At 43.4% G+C, this 15,792-nt stretch overlaps 1 protein-coding gene across 1 annotated transcript in view; it reads left to right on the forward strand.

Moving 5' to 3' along the window:
* LOC126273415 (apical junction molecule-like) overlaps positions 1 to 1,933 on the forward strand; it is a 118,577-nt gene extending 116,644 nt beyond the window's left edge. The window contains exon 5 of the mRNA XM_049976966.1: positions 1,749 to 1,933. Within this exon, the coding sequence (XP_049832923.1) occupies positions 1,749 to 1,933 (185 nt within the window). The remainder of the gene's footprint in view (positions 1 to 1,748) is intronic.
* Positions 1,934 to 15,792: the final 13,859 nt, after the last annotated feature.

Raw genomic sequence — 15,792 nt, forward strand, 5'->3', positions numbered from 1 at the left:
TGACTGTTAGGCAGGAGGTGGGAAAAGTGGAATTTCATGGTCCAGGCTGCGCGAGATTAGCCATGCGGGCTGGCGCTGCAGTCATGGACTGTGCGGCTGGTCGTGGCGGAGGTTCGAGTCCTCCCTCGGGCATGGGTGAGTGTGTTTGTCCTTAGGATAACTGAGGTTAAGTAGTGTGTAAGCTTAGGGGCTGATGACCTTAGCATTTAAGTCCCATAAGATGTCACACACACTGCCGGCCGATGTGGCCGTGCGGTTCTAGGCGCTTCAGTCTGGAACTGCGTGACCGCTACGGTCGCAGGTTCGAATCCTGCCTCGGGCATGGATGTGAGTGATGTCTTTAGGTTGGTTAGGTTTAAGTAGTTCTGAGTTCTAGGGGACTGATGACCACAGATGTTAAGTCCCATAGTGCTCAGAGCTATTTGAACTATTTAGCCATTTCACACACATTTGAACATTTTTTAACATGGTCCAGCGGCTGCTCATAAGGCATACATCATGCCGGTAAATGCCAGATAACGCCTCGCTTGGTGTACGGAGCGTAAACATTGGACGATCGAATGGTGGAAAAACGTTGTGTGGAGTGACGAATCACGGTACACAGTTTGGCGGTCCGATGGCAGGGTATGGCGAATTCCCAGTCAACTTCACCTGGCAGCGGGCGTAGTGCCAACAGTAAAATTCGGAGGCGGTGGTCTTACGGTGTGGTCGTGTTTCTCATGGAGGAGGCTTGCTCCCCTTGTTGTTTTGCATGACGCTATCACAGCACAGGCCCACATTGATGTTTTAAGCACATTCTTGCTTCCCACTGTTGAAGAGCAATTCGGGGATAGCGATTGCATCTTTCAACACGATCGAGCACCTGTTCATATGAAAATGGTTCAAATGGCTCTGAGCACTATGGGACTTAACTTCTATGGTCATCAGTCCCCTAGAACTTAGAACTACTTAAACCTAACTAACCTAAGGACAACACACAACACCCAGCCATCACGAGGCAGAGAAAATCCCTGACCCCGCCGGGAATCGAACCCGGGCGCGGGAAGCGAGAACGCTACCGCACGACACCTGTTCATAATGCACGGTTTGTGGTGGAGTGGTTATACGACAATAACACCCCTGTAATGGACTGGCCTGCACACAGTTCTGACTGGAATCCTATACAACCCCTCTGGGATGTTTTGGAACGCCGACTTCGTACCAGCCCTCACCGACAGACAGCGATACCTCTCCTCAGTGCAGCACTCCGTGAACAATGGGCTGCCATACTCCAGTAGCTCTCGAGCAACTAATTGAACGTATGCCTGCAAGAGCGGAAGCTGTCATCAAAGCTACGAGTGGGCCAACACCATATTGAATTCAAGCACTACCGATGGAGTTCGCCACGTACTTGTAAGTTATTTTCAGCCACATGTCCGGATAGTTTTGATCACATAGTGTAGGTTCACTGTTCATTTAACCTTTCACAAATAATAACATGTCTACTTCTATTCTGTACTTTTAAATAAGAACTTACTAATCGCTGACGTAGAAAAACAGATGGATTCCCGTAACTGAATGTTCAGCGTAGACCTATGTCCTTCGAGATGATAATTCAGTTCGTAAGACAGGACATGGGTCACACGAGTCGAAATTAATCGATTGCAAAGAATGCTGATGTTTGGTTAGTTTAACGTGCGTATTTATTTATTTATTTATTTGTCGAACTGCACTGTCTTACTGTTTGTGGGACTTGTTGTTGTTGACAGTGGCGGAGGAGCTGGAGAAGCGGCGCGCGCAGCTGGCGGCCGAGCTGCAGGAGCAGATCGCCGTCAGGCACCGCTTCCTGGACGAAGCGAAGCGGCAGGAAGACGTCGTGGACCAGACGTTCGCCCGCCTCACGGAGGAGGCTCTTCGCAGGGAGAAGGCGCAGCAGCTCGACCTCTCGGTCTGACGCCACGAGTGACAGCCTAGCCTCTCTTCCGTTCCTTAAAAAACTGAATGGCCAGACGTCACAGGAAGGATTCTGGCTATGTCGCCCAAATGCGCTACCAGATACTGCGTTTGGTATTAGTCTTGCCACGATGTCTGAGCAGTCTGTTACAAGCAGGTGTATGGTGAGCGTGGTAGTTCGTCACGAGTTAACAGTCTTCTAATGTGGTATGACAAAGAGAAAACACACATGGACTATAGCACATCGGCATTTAGGCATGAATTCAGGTTGCTGATGTTAACAGAATACAAGGTTTGTCTTCAATAGTGCAGAGACAATGTTCCCTTGTAAACCTCTGCATTGGACGAAGACAAGTATTTCTCTAACGAACGTCACATCACGCCTCATTTGCGTAGGCGTAAGTTGGCCAACTACAAACCGCATTGTCACCAATTCGAATGTGAGGCGTTGTCAATCCATTTCATTGAGGTGTGTCTGGAGACAAAAGCACCAGACAGGCTGCAAGAGGAGACAACGTCATAGTGTCTTCCCATGAGTTCTGGCCATTCAATACAACACTTACTTTCCGAACTATCACTACGTATCAGAAAACGTATATAGTACCTAAAATGTTGTGTCACGAAACTAACTTCGTCTAATCTAATTACACGCACGAGTAACAGATCAGAGCCAACAGTACAGTATTTAGCAGAAATCCTTTGCGGGTAGATGACCGTCACGAGGCATCGTGGAACACACATAAAGCGTTGATTTTCTGTAAGCGCTCTGCTGGCTCCGAAATTTCAGTCCAAGAAGCTACAAGACTGTACTAATTAACAGTAGAGAAGAGATAAGATGGTGGTTTCATAGCTTCAGATGTTCTACATAATCCGGCCACCTCGAGTACAACGCAGAACACGTTCATAAAACGTTGTGAAACTGTCGGAAAATTCATTCTTTGTGATTTTGTTCCACTTGCGCTTCACATTGGGTCGAATGACCATCATGTCGTCAGAACGCTGAACCAACTTATGAATTTCTGCATTTTTCGTTTTGTTGTACGTTCATAATGATGAGACCAGGTCTAATCACCTGTGATGATCTTTCCATAAAAGATTGTTCTCTTTTAGCGATTCAATCAATTCGTGGCAAACGTCCATGCGTTCTCCTTTTTGTTTGGTAGTCAACGTGTGGCGGACAAACTCTGCAGACATTTGTCTCTCCTTCAAAACATTCTAGAAAATGACTTGCACACTGCAATGTGCGACACAATGATTGTGATACACTATGGATGTATGTCCACTACTTAACACTGACGCTTACAAATGACTGATCGAACTACCATTTATTGTATAACCTCTTAGTTCAAATTGCCACCGTAGTTATTATGCTAACGTTGGTTATACGTCGGTAATAAAATCAGTCTCGTAACTTCTTGGATGTATGGTATACACTGGAGGTGTATCCGAAACATCTGCTCACACTTACGGACATGGAAGAGCCAAAGAAATTGGAACACCTGCCTAATATTATGTAGGGCCCCCACGAACACGCAGAAGTGCCGGAAGACGACGTGCCATGAAGTCGACTAATGTCTGAAGGAGCGCTGGAAGGAAGTGACACCATGAATCCTGCAAGGATGTCCATAAAGCCGTAATAGTGTGAGGGGGCGGAGATCTCTTCTGAACAGCAAGTTGCAAGGCATCCGAAATATGCTCGATAATGTTCATGTCTGGCGAGCTAGGTGGCCAGTGTAAGTATTTAAACTCAAGAGAGTGTTCATGAAGCCACTCTATGGCAATTTTGGACGTTTGGGATGCCGCAGAGTCCTGTTGGAATTGCCCAAGTAGGTCGGAATGCACAATGGACATGAATGGATGCAGGTGATCAAACAGGATGCTTACGTCAGAGTCGTGTCTAGACGTATCAGGGGTCCCATATCACTACAACTGCACATCCCACACCATTACAAAGCCTCCACCAGTTTGAACAGTTCCCTGCTCACACTCGGCGTTTTATGAGGTTGTCTCCATACTCGTACACGTCCATCCGGTCAATAGAATTTGAAACGAGACTCGTCCGACCAGGCAACATATCTCCAGTCCAATGTCGATGCTGACGGTCCGAGGCGAGGCGTAAAGTTTGGTGTCGTCCAGTCATCAAGGCTACACCAGTGAGCCTTCGGCTCTGAAAGCCCATGTCCGCTGTCGGAGATTTGATGTTTTATCGAATTCCCGACATTCACAGTACCGGCGACAATTTGTCAGCTTGTTTTACACCTACTGCTACATTCCACTTGGGAGACTGACTGGTAGATACGTGCCTACAGCATCGGATGGTCGATACGTTACCTCCTATGATAAAACGCTATTGCGAAACACAACACTTAATTTATGTAATAAACTATTAGTCTTCTACCAATATTTTTGTAAACGTTCTTGTTCAAAAAATGCTCATATGTATGTGAAATCTTATGGGACCTAACTGCTAAGGTCATCAGTCCCTAAGCTTACACACTACTTAACCTAAGTTATCCTAAGGACAAACACACACACCCTTACCCGAGGGAGGACTCGAACCTCCGCCGGGACCACACGCACAGTCCATCACTGCAGCTCCTTAGACCGCTCGGGTAATCCCGCGCGGACTTGCCTTTTGTCTCATATGGTCAGTGTCTCTAAGCAGAAGTAATGTAACAACTCTTCCACACGGAACCGCACTGTCGTGATGTGCTCTGTGATTGTCGATTGAAGGAAAAAAAAATCAGATTCATTCATATATAGAGTAGTATACTGTTCGACAATTCTGGAAGTATCCTCATATGGTCGTAAGTGGGATCACATAATGCACCTTGGAACATTACTGAACATGATCGTTTTGTTGGTCCAAATGTTGTTGGTCCAAATGTCCTGTGGGCGCTGATGACCACGCTGTTTAGCGCCCGAAAACCTGAAACCACACACACACACAAATGGCCAGGCATAGTATTTGATAGGTATGCTGACCTCCAAACCTTTGAACACGGTACGCTCACTGGTCAACGTTATTTTGATGCTACGGTCCTTCCCCATGTGTGTTTTTTTTTGGAGGGGATCCGGCACCGAATTCATTTTTTGGGGTGGCAAAGCGCGACCACATTGAACTGCGTAGGTGGAGAAGTTAGTCGAACAAGAGCATATTAGGGGAATGGACTGGCCTGCCAGCTTCTTCGTCTTTAAATCCCATCGAGCACGCGCGGTAAGCTTTGGGGAGTGGAACTGCAGCACGTCCACGGGCAAAAACGGCTGTTCAGCAGCTGTCAACCGCGCTCGTCGAGGAGTGGTGACGTCACACCATAAGAACTCCTTAGCAACCGTATGGTCAATTTGACAGAACGTTGCACAGAATGGACTGTTGTCCGTAGCTATAACATCATCCCTTTGAGAACAATGTGATTTCTGTTCTTCTAAATGCGCATTTCTTCCAGTTGCCTCCTATACTGTACTATACTACACTGCTGGCCGTTAAAATTGCTACACCACGAAGATGACGTGCTACAGATGCGAAATATAACCGACAGGAAGAAGATGCTGTGATATGCAAATGATTAACTTTTCAGAGCATTCACAGAAGGTTGGCGCCGGTGATGACATCTGCAACGTGCTGACATGAGAAAAGTTTACAACCGATTTCTCATACACAAACAACAGTTGACCGGCGTTGCATGGTGAAACGTTGTTGTGATGCCTCGTGTAAGGAGGAGAAATGCGTACCATCACGTTTCCGACTTTGGTAAAGGTCGGATTGTAGCCTATCGCGATTGCGGTTTATCGTACCGCGACATTGCTACTCGAGTTGGTCGAGATCCAGTGACTGTTAGCAGAATATGGAATCGGTGCGTTCAGGAGGGTAATACGGAATGCCGTGCTGGATCCCAACGGCCTCGTATCACTAGCAGTTAAGATGAGAGGAATCGTATCCGCATGGCTGTAACGGACCGTGCAGCCACGTCTCGATTCCTGACTGAACAGATGAGGACGTTTGCAAGGCAACAACCATCTGCACGAGCAGTTCGACGACGTTTGCAGCAGCATGGACTATCAGCTCGGAGACCGTGGTTGCGGTTACCCTTGACGCTGCATCACAGACAGGAGCGCCTGCGATGGTGTACTCGACGACGAACCTGGGTGCACGAATGGCAAAACGTCATTTTTTCGGATGAATCCATGTTCTGTGTACAGCGTCATGATGGTCGCATCCGTGTTTGGTGACATCGCGGTGAACGCACATTGGAAGCGTGTATTCGTCATCGCCATACTGGCGTACCACCCGGCGTGATGTTATGGGGTGCCATTGGTTACACGTCTGTGCCACCTCTCGTTCTCATTGACGGTACTTTGAACAGTGGACGTTACATTTCAGATGTGTTACGACCCTTGGCTCTACCCTTCATTCGATCCCAGCGAAACCCTACATTTCAGCAGGATAATGCAAGACCACATGTTGCAGGTCCTGTACGGGCCTTTCTGGATACAGAAAATGTTCGACTGCTGCCCTGGCCAGCACATTCTCCAGCTCTCTCACCAATTGAAAACATCTTGTCAATGGTGGGAGAGCAACTGGATCGTCACAATACCCCAGTCACTATTCTTGATGAACTGTGGTATCTTGTTGAAGCTGCACGGGCCGCTGTATCTGTACACGCCATCCAAGCTCTGTTTGACTCAATGCCGAGGCGTATCAAGACCCTTATTAGGGCCATCCGCGGTTGTTCTGGGTACTGATTTCTCCGTATTTATGCACCCAAACTGCGTGAAAATGTAATCACATGTCAGCTCTAGTATAATAATATATTTGTCCAATGAATTTACGTTTATTATTTGCATTTTTTGTTGGTGTAGAAATTTTAATGGCCAGTAGTGTATATTGTACTGTGCCATACTATAATAAATGTAGCAGTTATTTCCGTGTAAAATCCAAGTCCCATCGAACTATGTCACTTGGCAGTGTTACGTAATCCGTAGTTTTTTACGACAGAGTCCCAAAACAATTCCCTTCATATTTAGTGAACTCCAATTATTTTATTACTTTTATCCTTTTCTGATTTTACCGCACTTCTGACTCTAACTTTGAATTTAGTCTTTTCATTATAGTTTTCCATAATTTTTGTGTGTACATTTAATTTGTTCTAATGCTTTGTTAATTTGGTGATATTGTCTTCATAGAATAATTGCAACTGACTGAACATGATTTATTACCTGTGGAAGTTCAAAGCTTAAACACTTGCTTGATTATGAGCAGACATTTAGGAAAATACGACGGCATTGGAGGCGAACGAGACTTCTCGACATGCGTTACTTTTCGTCGTGCATTTACATGTGTAGTATCAGAAAGAATGTTGGATGCGGAACTGAATTTCCATATTTTAACAGTATAGTGAGTATCATAAAGTCTGACAACCTGGAAAGAGCCTTTCAGCATATTTGTCATATTTTCAGACGCAGGCTCGGCAGTGATGACTTCATATAATTCCTACTCGGAGCGTTCTAAGAAGCACGCAAGCTGCAAATAGATCAGTTAGCCAATTTTCGTTTAACAGAAGTGACTTGATAATTATGAAATTCCCGAGGCGCTCCCTAACCAAAATATCGTTCTATCGTCATATTTACTATGGTTTCCTAAGATTTTTGTTCACAACACAACGATTAGAATTTATGTAGGCCACAGATTATATTTTATTTTGTTCTTACATTTCTAAATTGCTAACATGTCACAGTGAACAAATGATAAATGTATCTATCCACTCATTCTCGCTCCTTGTGAAATCGTTTAGAGTGCAGTACACATCAATACGATTCGTAGCTGTTATCTGCCTACACAATACCCGTAATACGTCTACCCATGCAAATTCGTGGACAGTGGACAGTGAAATAATGTGATAATTCCTTTCGTAAACCTCACAGATAAGCGAATATTATAGTGAGTGCTTGGCAGTGAGAATTAATAGTTAGAAACTGAGCACACTATTACAAAAATACCGTCCTAAAATGTTGTGTTGGTTACACTACTCGTTTTGTATTATAATTAGTTGTTACACGTGAGGCAGAACGCTGAGGTTTTTGAATATTATCCAAAATGGGACTTTCCTGTCCGAGAAGGCGAAAGAAAGCACTTTGGGAACCTATTATTAATTGAACAGTGAGGTCATGAGGTACTAAATACGCCGTCTTGACTTTCCCTGCTCCTAAGAACTGTAGAGAATCTCCTTATAAAACTTGATGAACCGGCAAAAATGCGGGTTTTTCTTTTTTATGCAGGCGTAATTCCAACTATTTTCACAGGTTGTATTTCTTAACTTCCATGTAGTTCTTGAACAGGCGTCGAGATGATGTAACAAAATTATCCTTCATGCAGAAACGCTCGACTTTTCTTTCAAACGCATTAATGGTAGTACTGAAATGGTTTCAGCACGGTATAATGCGATGCAGTATAGCTCCCAATTTTCATTTTTCGCGACAGACAAATAATGTTCCTCTAGATATTATGACAATATGAAAAGCAGTAACATAGCTTATGTTTTTACGAAAAATGTGACAACCGTGAGAGATCAATAATTGTTGGACCAGTGACTAGACGGTAAAGGTTGCATGTATGTGGTGGATGAATACGTTGACAGTCAAAGGAAGGCAAACATATTGCAATAATCAAATTTTTATTTGTCTGCGGATGAATACGTCCTTTTAATAGAGTTCTGCCAAGTCTTTGAAACTTTTTGCTGTAGTCATTGTAAATTAATTTAGTGAATTGAAAATCACAAAACTTTTTCTCATCGAGTTATCCATGGAACATTTTTATACAGAATGGCTGTTCGTCACAATAAGTTGATTTAGTGAATTGTATGTACAAACATTTTCCACATAAAATGAGTACTTGTTTCTGCATTATGCAAACCAGTTTACAGCTATACACTCGGAGAAGTCGAAAAGTAGTTCCGCGGGAGTGATGTAAAGTGAATATGATGTGCTATTAAAAAAGAGAATTGTTCACTAGTCGTTTCTACCAGTTTCGCTCTTAATTGAAGAATGATAGTGCAGAGAGCTTGTGCATCTTTACAGTTGTTAGTATTAGGATATGAGAAATGATGAAATTAGAATGCTGGAAAGTGATACATTACAAGGATGGAGTTAATCAAAACTTGAAAAATAAGGAGTAACTACCTGTTTAAGATAACTGCAGTACACTGGATGCTAAGAACTTCATATTGTTAGAATTCTTTTTTGTTAATAACCGTTGTTCTCTTATATATATTGAAATCTAACATTTCATGCTAGGGGAACTGATAAATTAGCAACATACACACACCTGTACTTTTATGATCGCGCTTGATCTCTAAATAGGAGCTGAACTTTCAAATCACTCACTTGCAGTCCTTTTATCTTCATAAACTGGCTGTTTGAGTATAATATTTTGTACGTTGAAGATAAATTCATTAACCGGCATAAAAATTTGAGAAATGTCTTACACATTTTTTTCAAGTGGTAGAACAAATGTAAAAACTTTGAGTATAAGCTGAAGAAGTATGAATGTCTTTAAACAATAAAAAATTAATCCAAATAGCTTTGACAATGTTTTTTCTTAATTGTAAGTGGAAGCAAAAAAAAGGGGGAATGCAAAAATACATGAACTCGTTTGGGAAAATGAGAGGAGAAAGGATTATGTGATGAACTATCAAGGGCAAAATGGTGTGTGATTTATGGTAAACTTCGTGTAATACGTTTCAAAATTATCAGTGAGGGAGAAACCATAATACGAATAGTGTATATACGAGTATTTGTATCCTCCTTTGATGAGTTGTTACATGCATACTGTTTATCACACAAGTCTCCTTGTAAGTCTTTATTGATGAATAGATATAATTTGAATATCTTCGTCATTTGTAGTTGAATGAGTGGAGGCAGTTCATTATCATGGATCCTGAAAAAAGGCGGCTGAGCGTCAAGAAGTGCCAGATTCTCTATTAAAGGTGTCTCTGCTAATAGCCGCCAGGTTCTTTTTTTCTGGTGTTTCGGCTGATATACAGGGTGAGTCACCTAACGTTACGGCTGGATATGTTTAGTAAACCACATCAAATACTGACGAATCGGTTCCACAGACCGAACGTGAGGAGAGGGGCTAGTGTAATTGTTTAATACAAACGATACAAAGTGCACGGAAGTATGTTTTTTAACACAAACCTGCTTTTTTAAAATTGGAACCCCGTTAGTTTTGTTAGCACATCTGAACATATAAACAAATACGTAATCAGTGCCGTTTGTTGCATTGTAAAATGTTAATTACATCCGGAGATATTGTAACCTAAAGTTGACGCTTGAGTACCACTCCTCCGCTGTTCAATCGTGTGTATCGGAGAGAACCGAATTACGTAGGGATCCAAAGGGAACGGTGATGGACCTTAGGTACAGAAGAGACTGGAACAGCACATTACGTCCACATGCTAACACCTTTTTATTGGTCCTTTTCACTGACGCACATGTACATTACCATGAGGGTTTCAATTACGCAGTGGAATAGAGTGTGTCCCGACATGTCAGGCCAATAGATGTTCAATGTCGTGGCCATCATTTGCTGTACACAATTGCAATCTATGGCGTAATGAATGTTGTACACGCCGCAGTACATCTGGTGTAATGTCGCCGCAGGCTGCCACAATACGTTGTTTCATATCCTCTGGGTTTGTAGGCACATCACGGTACACATTCTCCTTTAACGTACCCCACAGATACAAGCCCAGAGGTGTAAGATCAGAAGAACGGGCTGGCCAATTTATGCGTCCTCCACGTTCTATGAAACGCCCGTCGAACATCCTGTTAAGGGTCAGCCTAGTGTTAATTGCGGAATATGCAGGTGCACCATCATGCTGATACCACATACGTCGACGAGTTTCCAGTGAGACATTTTCGAGCAACGTTGGCAGATCATTCTGTAGAAACGCGAAGTATGTTGCAGTGCTCTATGATACGATAGAACAGCGGAGGAGTGGTAGTGAAGCGTAAACTTTATGTTACAATATCTCCGGATGTAATGAACATTTTACAATGCAACAAACGGCGCTGATTACGTATTTTTACATGTGTTCAAATGTGCTAACAAAACTAACGGGGTTCCATTAAAAAAAACATAGGTTTGTGTTAAAAAACGTACTTCCGTGCATTTTTGTATGGTTTGTATTAAACAATTACACTAGCTCCTCTCCTCACGTTCGGCCTGGGGAATCGGTTCGTCAGTATGTGATGTGGTTTACGAAATATATCCAGCGGTAACGTTAGGTGACTCACCTGTATATTTACTTTCGCTTTTGCTATGTGTGGCTGGAATCTTCCCACATAAACACTACTCATCACATCTTTCACGCGACTCGCGGTGACGACATAAAGTGTCGGTTTGTTTCTCCTTGCACTGAAAAGTTTTTTTTAAGCTCGATAGAGCGGTCCCAAATTAGTGTAGTGCAATGTTTGTGTTATCGGTATGTATTAATATGGACAATAAAACCGTACCCGGTAACCAGTACTCCGGCAACGACGTCACTGCCCTTGTCCGCGCTGATTGCCACCAGCGTGCAGGTACAGCGTTGCCCTGCCAAACATCAGAGAAAATACTCCTGACAACTTTTAGGAGAGACACCCGGTATGTGACTGCAGTTTCTTAGTGTCTTAGAATGTGATCAGTAATAGCATGTATATCTCTCGAGTGTGAGTGAAGAGTTTAGTGTTCGGATTTTGGTGCCTCAAACTTTGGCATCGCCTACTGGCAGAAAAGTGCACTGTATCGAAGTTGGTGTGGATGCTCGCAGGCGTCGCTGCGTCGTGAGCAACAGCTGTTCCGCGAGAACCTGGAGGAGATGCGCAGGAAGAAGATGGAGGAGGAGCGCGAGCTGGACCGCCTGCTGGCCGAGGAGCAGGAGAAGCTGCGCGTGCGGCAGGACACGATGCGCGCCAAGGCGAGGGCGGCCAGGGAGCAGCTCATGGAGGTAGCGGGCCGGCTGCCTCTGGAATCAATAAATAATTTTACTTTTATCTCTACCTCCACTAGAACTATACGAGCATTATAACCCGTCAGTCCAAAAAGTACAGAACGTGCATGCACCAGGTGAAATAACCAGAAGAGACCTTCTTTGGGATGTTGTTCAGATCGCGCATCACAACGGCTTTAATTGCAGTTCTGTCATCAAAGTACTGACCCTTCGCTTTGTGGCAGTTTCGTATTAATAACGCCGAGTTTCGTGATCTGTGACGGTTTTTTCCAGATAATAACTGTCCTTGTTTTGCATTTGTATTAAGTCACAGCAGCCATCCATGCATCATTCATTTTGCTTGACAGTAAAAGCATGCAGGACAGTCTTTGAACATGCTTTTCCCTTCCAGAGTGAGATTTTCACTCTGCAACGGAGTGTGCTCTGATATGAAACTTCCTTTCAGATTAAAACTGTGTGCCGGACCGAGACTCGACCTCGGGACCTTTGCCTTTCGCGGGCAAGTGCTCTATCGACTGAGCTACCCAAGCACGACTCACTCACCGTCCTCACACCTCTTCTTCTGCCAGTATCTCGCCTCCTGCCTTCCAAACTTTACAGAACCTCTCTTCTGTTGGTAGAGCACTTGCCCGCGAAAGGCAAAAGTCCTGAGTTCGAGTCTCGGTCCGGCACACAGTTTTAATCTGCCAGGAAGGTTCATGCTTTTCCCTTCTTTAAATCGTTGTGGATAAAGTCTTGCAAACTTGATTTAAAAATGTTGGTCCATTGCCACGTATGCCACAAAAACGATGACATACTACGGATGCTTTGCAACTAGTTAACGCTGTCTGATTACAACTGATTAGTTGAAGACACATTTGTTGGCAACAGTTTTTAGGTTATAGCAGCACTACTGTTACTACACTGAGGTCACTTAGAGTCCAGGAATAATGTCAGTCTCAGTGAACATTTAACGAAACAATCAAAGCCAGGCTTCCCCTTTCAGTAGATTTCTATTTACAGTGTTCAGAAAACTAACTGATAACAAGGTCAGGACATGGCTGAGAATCATGATTCAAGGAAAACTTTCCAATTAGCTACAGGTCGTAAATCCAGTGTTACAGAGCTATGTACCTCAACTACAGAGAGTCAGCAGTGGGCGCACATAAGTTTGTTCAGTAAGCGAAAGGATTAGTGTTTGACTGTCTCTATTGCTTATTATTCAACAACTAGCATTATACTAACGACGAGCTTTAAAATATTTTTAGCGCATCTAATTTTCTTGACAACTTTACCCAATAAACATAACAGAAAGAATGGCTCTAACCAGCTATAGGTGGGAATTTAAAGTCTGTGTAGCACTGACTGTCAAACAGCGACCATTACCTTCAGCTAATAAAGTTAGTAACTGTATTCTTTAACATAACAGGTATTAGATTGGGAAATTTAGCTTAAATTCACACACTTCTGCATGTGCATTGCGATTGTCATCTTGTCCTGACTAGCCAAAGTGGTCTTCCTCCACCCAGCTTCTGCGATCTCCACTTTTGTTCTCAAAAGGCCTTTTGCAGGGAAGAATACAGTCCGTGGCTTCTCGTTCTTGACATGACGTATAAGCTCTCTTTTTGAGAAACTGAATAACTCGATTGTGAAAAATTTAGTAAGTCATTTGAGAGAATTAGAAACCTTTTTCGAAACTAAAACATTTCTGCACAATATAAAACTCTCCTCTTTCGAAAAACAAAACTCTGCTTAGAAAACGCTAAATAAACTAAGATACTTCTCCTTTATTTTATTAAATTGACTTATGTCTTCTTGTATGCTACCCAGTATTGAAAGTATTGTATTCTTGTCATTTCTAAGAGTTTGGCTTTTATAGTGCAAACTACTGTCTGTCTGACAATCCAGGTCCATGCATTTAATTTCGCCGCTGGGTAGAATGTAATACCCAGGGTCAGAACTACTTTGGTTGTTATGCACAAGTTTCCAATCAGACCTGATTGTTACTGCAAACTTTTCATTACCCAGTCCCTAACGCTCCCCAAAAACAACCAACATTTTCTACTCATTGGAGAAACCGCCAATTTTGTTTCAAAGCAGGTTTGCTTCGTCATTATTGTTTCCATGTCCAGCTCATACCAAGCAGTGACGTGAATTTAGTGGCTCCCGTAAGTACACTGAAGTTAACCAGTGTTGGTAGTGGCCACTTCTTGGATGAGTGACACTCCATATACGCCACGTGCTGTTGACAACGTTCTCTTTCCGTTTCCTACAAAGGAGAGGGGAGGTGGTGGCGTCAATTTTCTGATAGCCAAAATTTACGCCGATGTCCTGGATTAAATTCCAAGGCTACCTGCAGTGCCTTATGGAATGACTGTGTGGTACACCGCCGATGGGGATCCGTCCGTCAGATGGGAAGGCTACACTTGGCGGACCCCTCGGTGCTCATTACTAGACGTAAGCCACGTGCCAGCTCACAGTATCACCCTCGCTCTTCTTTCATTATCTCGTACACTGGCGCCATTCTGCACTACACAGGTCCTATTGCAGTCATGTACAGTTAACAGATAAATGTAGGCACACAGCTTTCATATATCACGAAACAAATGCGCCTGCAGGCGTGGAGGACGGTAAAAAATTTCAAAGTAGGTGACCGAACCTGCCCTTTAGGTTCTCCCAGCCGTTAATGCCATAAGACTTTAATGTTTTACCACACATGTCATGTGTTATGGGAAGTAACGTATTTTGGATGTTCTACCATGCCCACAGCCAACTCATTTCAGGTGCGTGATGATCTATGGGCGAACATCACGTCGTCATGTGTTATTTCTACGCATGTCCTGTAGTTCGGTCTTCTCACAAGCTCTTCCCGAGCACGGGGTCCTGGGTGCGATTCCCGGCGGGGTCACGGATTTCCACCTGCCTCGAGATGACTCGGTGTTTGTGTTGTCCTCATAATTTCATTATCATTCATGAAAGTGGCGAGATTGTACTGAGCAAAGGTTAGGAATTTGTACGGGTCCTGATAACCGCGGAGTTGAGCGCCCCACAAACCAAACATCATCATCATCATCTTCTCACAAGTAGCGTGTTTCATATAATACTGGGAGATATAATGCATGGCGAATTAATACACAGTATATTCACTACGGATTAAAATTTTTTTGATTGAAGCGCGTTGAACAGTGGTTTTGTGTTGCTGTTCTAATAGGCATATGAAATTTTGTTAGTACTGTGAAGAGGAAAATTTCTTTTCTTTGTGCAATTGAGGTTATGTGACCGTGGACGGGCCCAATAAACAGGTACTGCTGTTTTCTAGAAAGGCTTCTTGAAAATATTTCCTTTCCTCAGTTACCATCTTACCATTGGTACAATGTCTCATTTTCATTGGGGACTCATTTACATATATATGTTGTAAGTTGGACAAGTTTTAATGAAGAGGGCTATATGCAATTTGTAAAGCGCTCTTACTTGTTCTGCTCACTCTCAACATCGCTCAGAATCAAGAATCGGCATACTCTGTTTTTGCATTGGGCAATAGTAGTTCGTCATCGTAACGGATAGTTTGTAACTGTAACTGACTTGACTAATAATTTTATAATGAGGGGTTGCACGACCAGTTTTGGCGTAGTTTTTGGAGAAACTTCTGGGTTGACTGCTATTGGTCTCGAAACTTTTTTCTATCCTCGAGTTTCGTCCAGAACTGAGTCAGGTACCCCTACCCCTGAAGATGTCCAACAGAGCTTTGTACGAAACACGAGGAACGAAAATGTTTCGTGGACAGTGATCACACGTCCTAGGAAATTCACCAGCAACTAATAATTTTGTCAATTACGCTGCTGTACGTGTTGCTCGTTTCTGAGTGGGCGCACTGCAGTTTCGTCGGAGGCTC

This window comes from Schistocerca gregaria, chromosome 5 (genome assembly GCF_023897955.1).
Source record: "Schistocerca gregaria isolate iqSchGreg1 chromosome 5, iqSchGreg1.2, whole genome shotgun sequence".
Lineage (NCBI taxonomy): Eukaryota > Metazoa > Arthropoda > Insecta > Orthoptera > Acrididae > Schistocerca > Schistocerca gregaria.